The sequence below is a fragment of the Siphateles boraxobius genome, unplaced genomic scaffold (genome assembly GCF_051911475.1).
Source record: "Siphateles boraxobius isolate OS27281-9 unplaced genomic scaffold, OSU_SipBor_1 9, whole genome shotgun sequence".
Classification (NCBI taxonomy): domain Eukaryota; kingdom Metazoa; phylum Chordata; class Actinopteri; order Cypriniformes; family Leuciscidae; genus Siphateles; species Siphateles boraxobius.
In genome coordinates, this window is record NW_027509219.1 from 27,295,972 (window position 1) to 27,309,462 (window position 13,491).

The 13,491-nt window shown below is 35.7% G+C and overlaps 3 protein-coding genes across 5 annotated transcripts; 2 read left to right on the plus strand and 1 right to left on the minus strand.

Moving 5' to 3' along the window:
• The first annotated feature begins 55 nt into the window (after positions 1-55).
• Positions 56-2,349, plus strand: ndufaf2 (NADH:ubiquinone oxidoreductase complex assembly factor 2). Its single transcript, XM_077223554.1, has 4 exons — positions 56-286; positions 665-754; positions 1,069-1,109; positions 1,290-2,349. Exons 1-4 carry the CDS (start codon positions 172-174, stop codon positions 1,533-1,535), a joined length of 492 nt encoding a protein of 163 aa, XP_077079669.1. The 5' UTR covers positions 56-171; the 3' UTR covers positions 1,536-2,349.
• Positions 2,350-2,512: 163 nt separating this feature from the next.
• smim15 (small integral membrane protein 15) lies at positions 2,513-3,474 on the minus strand. 2 transcript variants are annotated; one of them, XM_077223556.1, is made up of 2 exons: positions 3,403-3,474; positions 2,513-2,906 (listed from the first exon to the last, which is right to left on the minus strand). In XM_077223556.1, exon 2 carries the CDS (start codon positions 2,875-2,877, stop codon positions 2,653-2,655), a length of 225 nt encoding a protein of 74 aa, XP_077079671.1. In that variant the 5' UTR covers positions 2,878-2,906; positions 3,403-3,474; the 3' UTR covers positions 2,513-2,652. The 2 variants fall into 2 exon arrangements, with proteins under 2 accessions (XP_077079671.1, XP_077079670.1); XM_077223555.1 differs by having other exon boundaries at positions 3,380-3,474.
• A 666-nt stretch (positions 3,475-4,140) lies between these two features.
• depdc1a (DEP domain containing 1a) lies at positions 4,141-13,134 on the plus strand. Of its 2 annotated transcripts, XM_077223557.1 has the most exons (12): positions 4,141-4,401; positions 4,888-5,153; positions 5,256-5,388; positions 5,469-5,590; positions 6,544-6,674; positions 6,771-6,818; positions 7,087-7,224; positions 8,132-9,007; positions 9,868-10,040; positions 10,156-10,329; positions 10,960-11,139; positions 12,084-13,134. In XM_077223557.1, exons 1-12 carry the CDS (start codon positions 4,354-4,356, stop codon positions 12,225-12,227), a joined length of 2,433 nt encoding a protein of 810 aa, XP_077079672.1. In that variant the 5' UTR covers positions 4,141-4,353; the 3' UTR covers positions 12,228-13,134. The 2 variants fall into 2 exon arrangements, with proteins under 2 accessions (XP_077079672.1, XP_077079673.1); XM_077223558.1 differs by lacking the exon at positions 8,132-9,007 and having other exon boundaries at positions 4,171-4,401.
• The last annotated feature ends 357 nt before the right edge of the window (positions 13,135-13,491 follow it).

The following is a 13,491-nucleotide window of genomic DNA, read 5'->3' on the forward strand; positions in this document are numbered from 1 at the left end:
GCATACTCTGATTGGACTTAGCGGTCGCAAGGACCAATCACATGACAGCATTATTGCTGCGTAGTTGTCGTATATATCTATGCGTAGTTGTAACCCGACGGCTCAGTGAAGTGAATGCGTCTCCATGTGCAATAGGAGAGAATATATTGACATTTCACACATCTTATAGTGATGAGTCGTATTAGCTCTCTGTTGCGAAGAACATTTGGAATGGTAAAAGAGCATATCGGCACAGATCATTTAGGAAATAAATATTACTGCATACCCGAGCAGAAGTCATGGACAGGTAGGTCATGCATAAGACTTTGACGAGTGTGTTTTTAAACCGAGTAACAGCCGATATGAACGCGCACCTTTATACTTCTATTTGGTAGAACTTCAGGATCAAAATAAATGTAGAGATGATCATATAATCATGTTTTTAAATTATGATTATTAAGAATCATAAATGTATTTGTTTGTTTTATTTGGATCCCCATTAGCTTCAGCATAAGTGTAATAAATGCATTTTCTAAACATTTCAAATTCTGTACAGTAAAACCCAACCAACCTCTTTTCTTCGCCATTGGTTATAGAAAACTTATCTCATTCTCTTTTTTTTATCTGGTGGTTTAAATTAACCTAATACATTGATCTCATCCCAATTCTTCCTTGTCTTTTTCAGGACGGATCATGCGGCCAAGGCGCCTAGTAGAAGCAGCAAATCCAAAAGAGTTTGAGTTCCTGGAAGGAAGCATTCCTTCTGAATGGGATGGTAATAGAGAGTCAGTCATGAACCTGACTGTAAACAAATATTATATTTTTATGATAATGTGAACCTAATATTCAAATTCATATTTATATTCTATTCTGTATTAACTGTCTACATTAAAATTATTAACTGTTTGTTTATATGAAATTTGCACACAGTAATGAAGATATTATAATTTATGATATGATTTTATAATTAGATGTTTTAGCATGTTGTACTTCAAGATCTAAATGTTTTATACCATGTTATCATCAAATGATCTAACTTAGCTCCTTATTTAACAAATCAATATTTCTCATCTTTTCTGTTTCTTTTAGCTTGGATCAGAGGCAGGCGGAAGCAGCCACCTACTATAGAGGTATTATTTCTAATTACATCAAGAAAACCACTCAGAATATAGACTCAAATCTAAAAAAACAGAAATGTTTTACTTTTTTGTTTTTGTTATATCTTAAAATTACAATTTCTATACCTAGAATGATGTAATGAAGTCATCACTTTAAGTGTTATGTTAACACTTGTGTCTTGCCCTCTACAGGAGTTGCTAAAGAATGAACATTACAGGGAGCAGATCAAAATTAAAGCTGTAGAGGCAGGGGAGAGGGATAAAGCTCTGCAGACCAAAGAGTATGAGGAAGGTCTGGTGGCCCAGCCTGTTCAGACTCAGGTCAAAGGTCATGCTTCTGCCACACAGTTTGGGCAGTCTGAAATCAGTGAGGACCCCATAAGCACTGCCAACACATTTCAGCCAGGGTCCTGGAAACCTCCGGCAACCAAAAAATAGGACTTTATAAAACCCTTACTTGCCATCTTCAAGTACATTTTCGGTTTAAATTAATTAGTAGCTGTGCTTGTTTTCATCCTTGACAAATATTCAATACTGGTTTTCTGGAGCCGAATGAGAAACATTGCATGTAATGAATTAGCTTAATTTAAATGGATTGTAAATTGTAAAGGATAGTACTCAGGATAGTTTCAAAATCAAATGACCAAATGTAGAACATTTTTTGCATTGTTTAATTGAAATGACATTTCAGAAGTACTTTGAAATGTCACAGCATATGGAAAACTTTATATCATTACAGAGACTTTAGTAAAAATATTACAGTGTTGTAGATTTCCTTTTGCACTTTATTTATAAAGTAAGTTAATAAAAGTTACAGCTGCAGTTGATCTCAAATTATTATGTCCTATCAAAATACTATGTATGTTTAAACACCTTATTTTTAGCATAAGACTGGCTACTGCAAGGCTTCTGGGGTGAACTGCTTTCAGTTATTTTAGCTTTAGACTGTAAAAAACAGTCCATTGTGCTGCTTGATGTTGCAAACTGGTATTTGTCATATTACTTGAAATCGATAACATAATTTATTAGCGGAATCATAAACCCACTGGATCGTAGCTAAAGTAGTTTTACAGTTTTCTGCACTTTGTTATTCTTCTACTTAACTACCTATAGTGGCTTAGTCAAAGACACATTAGGAAATAAGTGTAAAAAAAGGTGTATAATATTCAAGAATACTGTAGTAATCGCACAGACAGTTTTCAGTCAAACTTCCTGTTAAGAATTTTCTTTATTATTAAAAAAATCAATTAAAGTGTTGTGGATTCAACTTCAACCCAGTAAAAAATGGAATGCAGAGTACTGCACAATAGTGGATAGCACAATAATGCAGTGCATTTTCCACTGTAGTGATAATATCCTGGAAAAGTACTGCAGTCCTGCTATTGAGATCAATCAATCAACCCTCCCATTATATGTTCCCCGCTTCCCACTAAGGGTTTACTAAGGCTTCCTTCAAGACCAGTCTTGCTCCAGGTCCCATAAGAACTGTCCAGGGTTAAGAGAAGAGCAATATCAAGGGGATGAACTATAATATTGTCCCCTCTCTGTCCCAAGCTCAATCCTTCTTGGCTCTCTTGGCTTTGGCAATGTTCTCTTGTCGTTTTTGTTTCTTCTTCTGCTCACGTTCCTTGGCCTCTATCATCTTGGCGAGTTTCCATGATAACAGGGCGCTGGCGATAAACAGAGGGGTCAAAGCCAGGATAACCGTGGTGAGAAAGCCATAAGGATCTTTGGCTGCCCACTCCACCACATATTCTGCCCATGCTTTGATATCAATCATCGTCCTCGGACAGTCTTCAGCAGCAGATCCTAGGGAGAGAGAGAGTTGTGAAATGACATCACTATAAGATGCAGCATGTGTTAACAGTTTTAAACCATATTCTAAAGTTTACATTTTAGTTCAGACTGAGTGCCGATATTGCTGCAATTGTCGTTTTATGGTTATATTGACTCTTCATCATATTGTTAACTATCTAGTTTAGGAAGCAAAAGTCTTTAGAGTAAATAACGATGCTTGTTCATTCTGTGCAATAAATATATGATTTTATCAATTGATACAATGGTTAAACCAGTTAGTTACGGTTCTCTAACGAAGTTTGATAAGCAGCACTGACAGCTATAAGCTAGCAGCACTGACAGCTATAAGCTAGCAACACAAAGCTTATAGCGACTCTTCAGCACCACCAATAATCAATGAAAATTATACTATAATAATTTTGGGTGCATATCAGTATATAGAACATGTTAAGCAATGTGATCATTTTAAACAGACGATCACCCACCAGATAAACCGTTCTATATTTACCGAGCAGTTATTAGTTGGTAACTGTCGCCGGACGCCCGAAACACCTAACAGCAGTAAAAGCGGAAGTGAAACTCTTAACATTTGTTTGCATTGCAGTGTGGGAATTGTAGTCGTTCCCCCTTACGTCCTCTGAGAACGTATTTGACTGAAATTTAAAAAAAGGAAACCGTGAACCCAAAAGTAATAACTAAAAAACTTTGAGATCTTTCCAAATATATGTAAATCATCATTTTAATTTTATTTCACCATTATTTACCATTGACATTTTAACGCTGTTAACTTCTCTTTATTTGTATTTGTTTTCCATAAATGTTGTGTTGTATACATTCCCGTAGTAGAGCATGCAATGTTATTAAAAAATATGATAATAATAAATAAGTGAAGCTATATTAAGTGCAGTTTTTCTTCGTTTATGTTGTATTTTGGTTTATCATTCTGTCGCACATTTTTTTAACATTTTCTTATTTCATTGTTTTTATAATTCGACCAGTTAGAGGTGCTTGTAAAACCTTGTTAAAAAAACACTACAAAAAACAATAACACTATATATATATATATATATATATATATACATATATTGTGAACCTACTTTTTTATCGTGTCTTTTCAGTAAAAAGTTCATCATTATGCAAACCAATATTTTGACAGCATATTTTGTCATCAAAAAACAACCAATGACTGTCGCCATATCGATCATGTGATCAAGCATATCATCCAATCATGATCGTCGAGACGTTCGCGTCGTAATTTCAAACGTGTGCGAGGATCGAAACAACCTCGGATTATCTATCGCCAGCAACAAGTCAGCGAGCGACTCTGCCTGTCGATATATTAATCTTATTAAATATAGCCTACGAGCGCCTTCATTAAATCAAAAGTAAACTCGCCCATATATGTAGGAATAATGAAAACGGCTGTATAGGCTGTGGATACTTCGTCGTGTTCTTTTCAATGAGTTCTCACATCGTTACCCCAGGTCCATACAGGGCCACTAAACTGGTGAGTCTCTTCTGCCTTATTTGGTCAAATATGGTGTGGAGATGTTATCAGAATCAGCTTTTATCGCGAAGTTCAACTTGTACAAGGAATTTGTCCTGGTGCACAGGTGCATACAAATAATAAATAAAATAAAAATAGACATCTATAGGAACTTTTGGTAACGTTACTTGTTAGCTCTAAAAGTGCATTGTTTATTATTGGGTGTTTCTTCATCTTAAAAAACGAGCAGATTTGTTTGGTATATGAAGTTCGCATTAAAACTATTTAACATGCCTTCATTTATTTTTGCTATTTATTTATGTGTATTTAATACCCATTGTTTATGCATTTTGAAAAAAAAAGTGACAGTTATAAACTTAGAGAAGAATTTTCTTTTGTAAAGCTCAGTTGTTGTTTTTTTTGTCTTGGACAGTCTATTAGACATTTGGTTTTGAATAATCTGATTGCAAGCTCTTCCTGTGACATAATTATCTGGTTATTTCCCAGTGGAATGAAGTGACCAAGCTTTTCCGGGCAGGGATGCCTTTGAAAAAGCACAGGCAGCACTTGAGGGTTTACTCGAGCTGCTTCACCGCATCAGCAGCTGTGGACTGGTTACATGAACTCTTGAAGAACAACAGCAATTTTGGACCTGAGGTCACCCGACAGCAGACAATCCAGCTGCTGAAAAAGTTTTTGAAGAACCATGTTATTGAGGATGTGAAGGGTAGATGGGGTATGGAAGACCTGGAGGACAACAGCCAGCTTTACAGGTATGATAAAGTGGATCTTTTAAAAAGGTTTGGCTTTTAAAGAATTTTTATGGAAAATATAGAGAGAAACATAGTGTTTTCTTGGTTTGAAATTTGTTTCAGGTTTCCATCTACATCTCCACTGAAGCCTATTCCTAACCGTGCCCCTGTTTTAAGGAAAAAGAGCATGTCTATGATGGACAGGGAGAGTTTTTTCAAATTCAGAGGGTCTAAGAAATTTGACAAAGAAATATTGGTAAATATTGTTGCTCCAAATGTGTCGTCAATGAGAAATTTCATTTCAGATGTGTAATATCCACTTGCTATTTCACACAGGAAAATGTGGATCCAGAAACTCAAGAATCTCAAATGGAATCATCCTCAGGTGATACTGAACGCTGCAGGGAGCTCACAGAGGAGGACATTCAAGTGATCTGGAAGAATGTGACACTTACACAGTAAGCTGACCTCCCCCCACACTATCTGTCCCATATAGTTTGTATGCGTTGAAGTTTGCAGCTTTGCACCAGAAGTACTTCCTGTTTGCAGTCGCTTAAAAATAAGTGAGGTAACTAATGGTTATACTTCGATATATTGCTTGGTTTTAAATGATTGCAATTGCATTTACATGGCACATAAATATATATTTAAATAATACTTTGGTGCATGTCCAGAAATTACATATACACAGTTGTTCTAAAATTTGGGGTCAGTTGAAACTTTTTTTTTTTAAAGAGAAAGAGATATAATACTTTTATTCATGCATTCAATTATGGAAGCTTGTTTTTGCCACAGAATAAAAAAATGGTAATGATAATTGCGATTTGATCTCGCAATTCTGACTTTTTTCCCCCCACAATTGCAAGAAATAAACTCGCAAAGAGTTATAAGGTCAGAATTGTGGGATATAGCTTAAACTTTCAATTGTGAGAAAGTCAGAATTGTGAGATATAAACTCACGGCTGAAAAAGTCAAATTATGACACAAAAAAATTGTGATTGTGTAACCAATTGACATTAAAGACTGGAGTAATGATGCTGATTCAGCTTTCCCATCACAGGAATAAACTACATTTTATTTATTAAAAAAGAAAACGGTTATTTTAAATTATTATATTTCTCAAAATTATTGTTTTTACTGTATTTTCTATCAAATAAGTGCAGCCTTGTTGAGCATTTCTTTCAAACATTAAAAATGGTAGCACCACAGACATGGTACTTTTTTGTAAGTGTACTGCTTGCTTGTTTTTGAAGTGATTTATATAAGATTTATCTAAATTCAAAATGATTTTTCCCTCAGAAAATTCTGTTGCATATGTCTAACTGTTTTATTTGAGGGTCTATGACACAGATGTATGACACATAATCAATATGATGTTGTACATGACTTTGATTATCTTTTGAATGCTCAGTTTGCAGAAGTTGGTGGGATCAGGGTCTCTTGAAGATGTTTTGGATCCAGACCAAGTCAATCCTCAGTTCATAATGGATAATATGACCAAAGTCAATAAACATGGAGTTGTTTCATTGGAAGATAAGACAGGTAGGCTTGATGTGTGTCATTTCAGTCTAAATAATGGTGGCAAACATCATATTTTCATATTCTGATTATTTTCTCTGATTTTGTCCCCCTCTGTAGAAGATTTACCACACTGGGTTTTGTCTGCCATGAAATGTCTTGCAAATTGTAAGTTCTGTTAAGTGTGAAATTAAAATAACATGAGCCAATTGAAATAAGTATTTAAAAATATGAAATCACATTCATATTGTCTTTTGTCGTGGCATTTAGAACAAATGTTACACACATATATATATATATATATATATATATATATATATATATATATATATATATATATATATATATATATATATATATATATATATATATATAGGTAATTTAATGGTTTCATTGATTTTATAATAATGCTTTATTTTCCATCCAATCCATCAAGGGCCAAAGTATGACTCAAACCAGTCATCTTATCCAGGATTTGAGCGGGATGTGTTTAAAACAGTCTCTGACTACTTCTATGGACTTTCTCAGCCACTGCTTACTTTTCAGTACTATGAACTCTTTGTCAACATCCTAGGTATGTATGAAGCACACGTTTGGTTGTTTTTCCGCACATGTTTTGTCTTCAAGTCTCATTTGTCATTACAACAGAAAGTATGTTTGCTTTGAATATTAAATTACATGTACGCTACTTTTCAAAATTTAGGGTCAGTTAGATAATTTTTTGAAAGATAATTATTTTATTCATGCATTAAATTGATCAAAAGCGACAGTGTAAAATTTGAAATAAATGCTGCTTTTTTATTTTATTATATTTCACTTTTTCTATCCCTTAAAATAATTCAGAATGAAATTAATCATGGTTTCCACAAAACTATTAACTGTTTTTTACATTGATAATATAATAAATGTATCTTGAGGATCAAATCGGCATATTAAGAAAGATGTGACCGAAGACTGGAGTAATGATGCAGAAAATTCAGCTTTGCCATCACAGTAATAAATTACATTTTAAAATACAGTATATTGGAAAAGAAAGCATTAAATAGTAATAATATTTCACAATTCTGTATTTTTGATCAATTAAATCCAGCCCTGGTGAGCATAAGAGACTTCTTTCAAACATGAAAAAAAATCTTACCAACCCTAAACTTTTAAACGGTAGTGTAACCTTTTTACAGTTTACTTAAGTATGGGTCAAATCAGGCCTTGGTTGTTTCAATACTCGCACATCAATCATCCTTTCTGGGAAATGCCTCCTAAAAGATTACTTAAACCTTTTGGCTGTGGGTCTTATTTTATAAAATATTGATGAAACAGATTATAGTCACACAAAGCCATTTCTACTGACTGCACTGCTTTTGTGGTGTCAGACGATGTTGAAAACTAACCCTGTCTGCTCTGTTTTAAATGTCTCACCTCGTTCTTAAAAGTCTTTGCCTGCCTGTTTGTTATTTATGTTCTGTTGTCTGGTCCTTTGCTAGTTATGTGTGGCTACATCACGACACCTAAAACTCAAAGTGGAAAGCGTAAAAGCCAGGAGGAACCCAACTGTCCACATCCAGCCAAAACCGCTGTGAATGCAGCCAACCTGTTTAAATCGACTGAATGCCTCCTGCTGAGCTTAATAAGAAAGGAGGCCTTTGATGAAGCAGATTCTCCCATGAGGGAGGTTTTCAGTTCAAAAGCAGAGACTAAGTTAGAAACCCATAGAGCGCAGCAGGCCGTTTTTAGGGGTAGAAGGGCCAGCGATGGAAACGGGCTGGACGGTAGCTATCTAGAAATTCCTCAGGCTCAGAAAACAGAAACCCCATATGTAAGGCTTCGGTCCAGAAGTTGCTCTCTGGAGGGAATCATTGATAAGTGTTCAAAGAACAGACTTTTCAGATCATCTGAAAGCCTACAGTCCTGCAGCAGCGACAAATCATCCTCTCAAACTGATTCTCCAGTTGACCCAAACCTCAAATTTGAGCTTCAAGATTCTTCAGTGTCCAAAAACCCGTGTGTTCAAACTTTCAGCAACGACACAAGCTCCCAACTCCCTTCACAATCACATCTTCGTCGAACCAACCAGAGGCCCGCCAAGGCCCGGCCCAGAAGCATCGGTAACTTGCTTGACATAGAGGAGAATAGAGAAATGTCTGCTAGCAGCTTTAGCATCCACGCTCCAGTGGCTGAAATTACAATGAGACCAGATTTCACATCCAGCATTGGCCTTCGAGGTCCTGGTTTGCATGGAAGTTGCATGGATGTTAGGGCAGGTCCAAGCATTAGCAGGCGCTGTCAGAGCTCTCTGGACTTGAGCAAACCTGCACCCGCTCGGCCCCCTTCGGCCCTGTTAAAACGCCACCCTGAGCAAAGTAAGAGCATGTGCAAAGCACTCATGAGCTTCTCTGTTTGTGATTGAGCATGTGTTTGTTGTGCCTGCCAGACTAACTAATTCTTAAAGGGACAGTTCACCCAAAAAATTGAATTCTGTTGTGATTGCTCACCCTCATGTCATTCCATACAAGTATGACTTTCTTTTTGGTGTGGAATTCAAAGGAGATACTTGAGAGGAGAACGAAGCTACTTTTATTTTCTTGCTAAGTATCTCCTCCTTGTATTTATTTTGGGGTGAACTATCACTTTAATGCTAACTAATTCTATAGCACACTTTGGCTACTAATACATACTTTTGTTATATTATTTATTTTTTTATTTTATTTTTTTGGATAAAAAGTCACGTTAGACTGGTGTAATGTATATTTTATTTATAAACTTAAAAACATATAACAGCAAAAGCTCCTAGCCTCCTTCGGATCCTACCTCTATGTAAGTAGGTTATATAATTGATCAAATTTAATTTCAATTTGTGTTTAGTACTTACTGCTTTAAAATAGCAAAATGTAAACATCTTAAGAGTTTTAATGACCCATTTAATGGAATCAGTGGGATGTTTTAGTTAACTTTTTTAACTGAAATATAAAATAAATTATGTTTTAAAGTAATTAATTTATATATATATGTGTGTGTGTGTGTATAATACACACACACCTCAGAAGTAACCGTAATAGAATTCCTTACATATTCCAAGTAAATGCAATTTATGTGTTTGATTTGATTACATGATGTTTAAGCTGATGTGCATTATGTTCATTTTGTTTGTATTCAAGTTATAGACTGATAAGTTCTGTGCTGTGGTTTATTTCGGTTACATGTGGGTCACATCACGTTCCAGGTTTATTGCAGCCTTCATTGGAGCGAGTGGCCATCGAGGCCCTGCAGCTCTGCACGTTACTCCTGCCGCCTGCCAGTCGCCGCAAACTACAGCTACTCTTGCGAATGATCTCTCGCATGAGCCAGAACGTGGACATGCCGCGGCTGCATGACATCATTGGAACACGGACTCTGGTCAGGAAAAAAGTCCAAAAAACCTTTTTATCATCCTAATCTCATTCAATTTAAAGCAAATACATGGTTTTATTGTTCTTTTGTGCTCATGCTTATGTCGTTTATGTGTGTGCAGTTGGTGCAGACGTTCTCTAGGTGTGTCTTAAGTTGTGCGGAGGTGGGTGACCTGGACGAGCTTTTGGCTACAAGGCTGTTATCGTTTCTCATGGATCACCATCAGGAAGTCCTGCAGGTGCCTGTGTACCTGCGCAATGCTGTGGAAGATCACATCAACTATCTCAAATCACTGGTGAGTCCTGACAAAAATCAAACATCACTGAACTTACTTTAGCTGGACTGTTACGCTATTTTCTTCTGGAAACAAACTTTGTTGAATTATTTTCCTGTCATCTCTGTAAAGTTGCTTTGACACAATCTATTGTAAATAGCGCTATATAAATAAATGTAACTTGACAAACCACATGGAAATTACTCAGTTTATGATGATGTCACAGTCTGTGATGGCAAAGCTGATTACTCAGCATCATTACTCCAGTCTTCAGTGTCACATGATCTCCTTCAGAAATTATTTTAATATGCTGCTTTGGTGCTCAAGAAACATTTCTATCAGTGTTAAAAACAGTTGTGGTGCTTAATATTTTTGTGGAAGCCATGATAAATTTAGTTTTTCAGGATTCTTTGATTAATTAAATGTTCAAAAGAAAATAATTTTGACTCATCATTCATGATGATAAAATCAAAGAATTTTGAACTTACAATATACATCTTTAGGGCCATTGTATTGGAGGAATTAAACTCAGAATGTTAAATTGTATTTAAACCAGATTATTCCTGGTAAGAGATGCCTCTGTTTATTCATTCATTTTGTTAATTTGTGGTTATTCCCCTCACATTAATTTGCATGCGCTCCTGATCTCAGACCACATGCGTAGGCCCTGGTGTTGCCATGCCGACATACTCATTCTGCAGGCAGATCAGCGCTCGGGAGTTTGAAGAGCAGAAACTGTCTGTGTCTCAAGCTGCTCTTGCTGACCTCCTGGAAAATCTTATAAAGGACAAGACCATGTCTGTAAAAGAGAAGAAAAAGAAGCTAAAACTGGTATTTATTTACTGAACTTCTCATATGTCATAAAAATCCTGTTTCCACAAAAGGGTTACAAACAAGGAGTAAAACTCTTAAAAGATTACAATTTTTGTTATTTTAAAGAAGTAAATATTAAACACAAATTTAGTGCAGTAAGCAATTTCTGAGAAACATGGTTGATATTTGAAATCAGCCCAATCAAACACACCCCTCTCTTCATTGCTCCGCCCCCAAAATTTAGTATGTTCTATATTGTTGAGTGTGTGTAGTATGACTGTAGTTGGCACGTGCTACATTTGCCATGTTGTCATTATCATGTGACCTACCAGCGTCAGTTGCGTCACTTCACTGCCATTCATAATCCTCTCCCGTGGCCTCATGGGATACTAAAGTGTGCATCGTATGTGAACTTCAGAATGTCAACGAAAGAAGTAGGTCATCCGGGTACTTTTTTCCTACTCTTTATGTGTACTGTGAATTCGGACATACTTTTTCTTTTGTCACATACTGTTTTTGCCTAATATTTAGTAGGGAAGTATGTGTTTTCAGACGCAGCCAATAACACTCAAAACTGTCCTGTTACTATAGCTAATATTACAACAACAGTATATCTGGATTCTGTGAAGGAGCAAAACCAATGTTAAGCACATATGGAACGGAAACTGTTACCTCGGCACAACCTCATATCCCTTCTTTTTCTAGTGATATTCCTCTGACATTTTCTCTTTTGTGTCTCTCAGCCACCTCTCTTTCTAGTCTTTCTTCAAATCGTCCTCTTGCTTGCTCTCTCCTCCCCCATCATGAGGGGACACGCCCCCTACTGCTGATTGGCTACAAGTTTTGTGGTGCTCGGTTTCTCAGAAATTGCTTACTGCACCTTTGTATGTTAATCATAGTAATTGTATGTTGATTTTATTATGGCCTTAAAACACAAATAAACTTATTGTTGTTGTTCTCAGTTTCAGAAGGAATATCCTGACATCTACTTGAGACGTTTTCCCACAACAGAGAGTGAAGCTCAGCTTTTTGTAGATAAACCAAAGATAAAACCGCCAATGCTGTTAAGCATCAAGAAACCAAAAACCTTCAGTATTCGAAACTGAATACCTCTTAAAAACCTCATGAATGAATGATATTTTGGGAGACTGAGTTTAAAGACCTTTAGCTGATCTTTTGTGTAAAACATTGGATCGCATCAGTATAATCTGAACTGTAACTTCAATTGAAGTGTTGTTTTTAAGTTTCTTGTGGTATTTCTCTCCCGTGAAGTGACTTTTAATGGTCTTTTCCCCCCAGTTTTAATACAGATGTCAGTTTTAATGTTATTTATTTACGGTGTGTGATTTGTTGTAAGTTATTGGGAGCTTTCAGTCATTCGTATTGTAGTAGTAAGTACAAAACTCAGAGGACCCACAGCAAATAAACAGCTTGACATACTGTTTACATGGAGTCTCCTTTAAACAAAATGAAGATTTACTTTTTTTTTAACATTTAGTCTTGTAACATTGTTTATGTTTCAGTTTTAGTCTCTTGTTTTTCTATTATCACCTTTTGTGTGTCTTCAGGTGTTTTCAATATTCAGGTTGCACAGAATATGTTTACTCAGACTTCTAAAGACTAACAACAATTTTCTGTGTGATGTGGGAGTTACTGGCTATTAAGCTAGTATGGGCTAATTTGCACTGTTTTTCATCTCAAAATTGGCTAACGTATTATTTCTTTTATTTTCTTTCTAGTCTGTAATGTAGCCATATTTGCTTATTTTTGTCTGGTATCGGTGTGAATGGATCATCTTACACTCAAGTCACTGTACTCAGTTTCAGTTGCTTGTGTATTAAGAATGAAAGCCTAAATTTGGATAGAGATTGATTTATCTGTGTCATCATATAGTTTTACTGTATTGAGTTAATGGGCATAAGTGAGCCAAATCTATTGTGTTTTATGTTATTACTTTATTCTAAATATTTTTCTAATACTGTTCCTGATCTATGCAATAAACTTTTAAACTAAGCATTATTTTCTTTGTGTGATATTTAAAGTTTTATTATTGAGTAATTTCCCGTATTTGAAAGGTATTAACATTTATGCATATGTCATTTTAGTCTCTGATTTGTTAAGACAGGAGTGCAGCATTGTGGACCTTCATCTGTATTCACATCCAGTCTCCTTTTTTTAATGACATGGTGCCCTGACGCCAGAAACCATCCAGGGAAGTAAACAAAGAAAATGTGATGAATGAAATGCCACTTCACATGCCACATTCCTATGCCTTTTGTTAGACTATAGACAATTGGCAACTTCTTGTATAGTAGACTTGTTTATTTAGGCTACACTTTATTTCAACGTGACGTAGTTACATTCACTTAC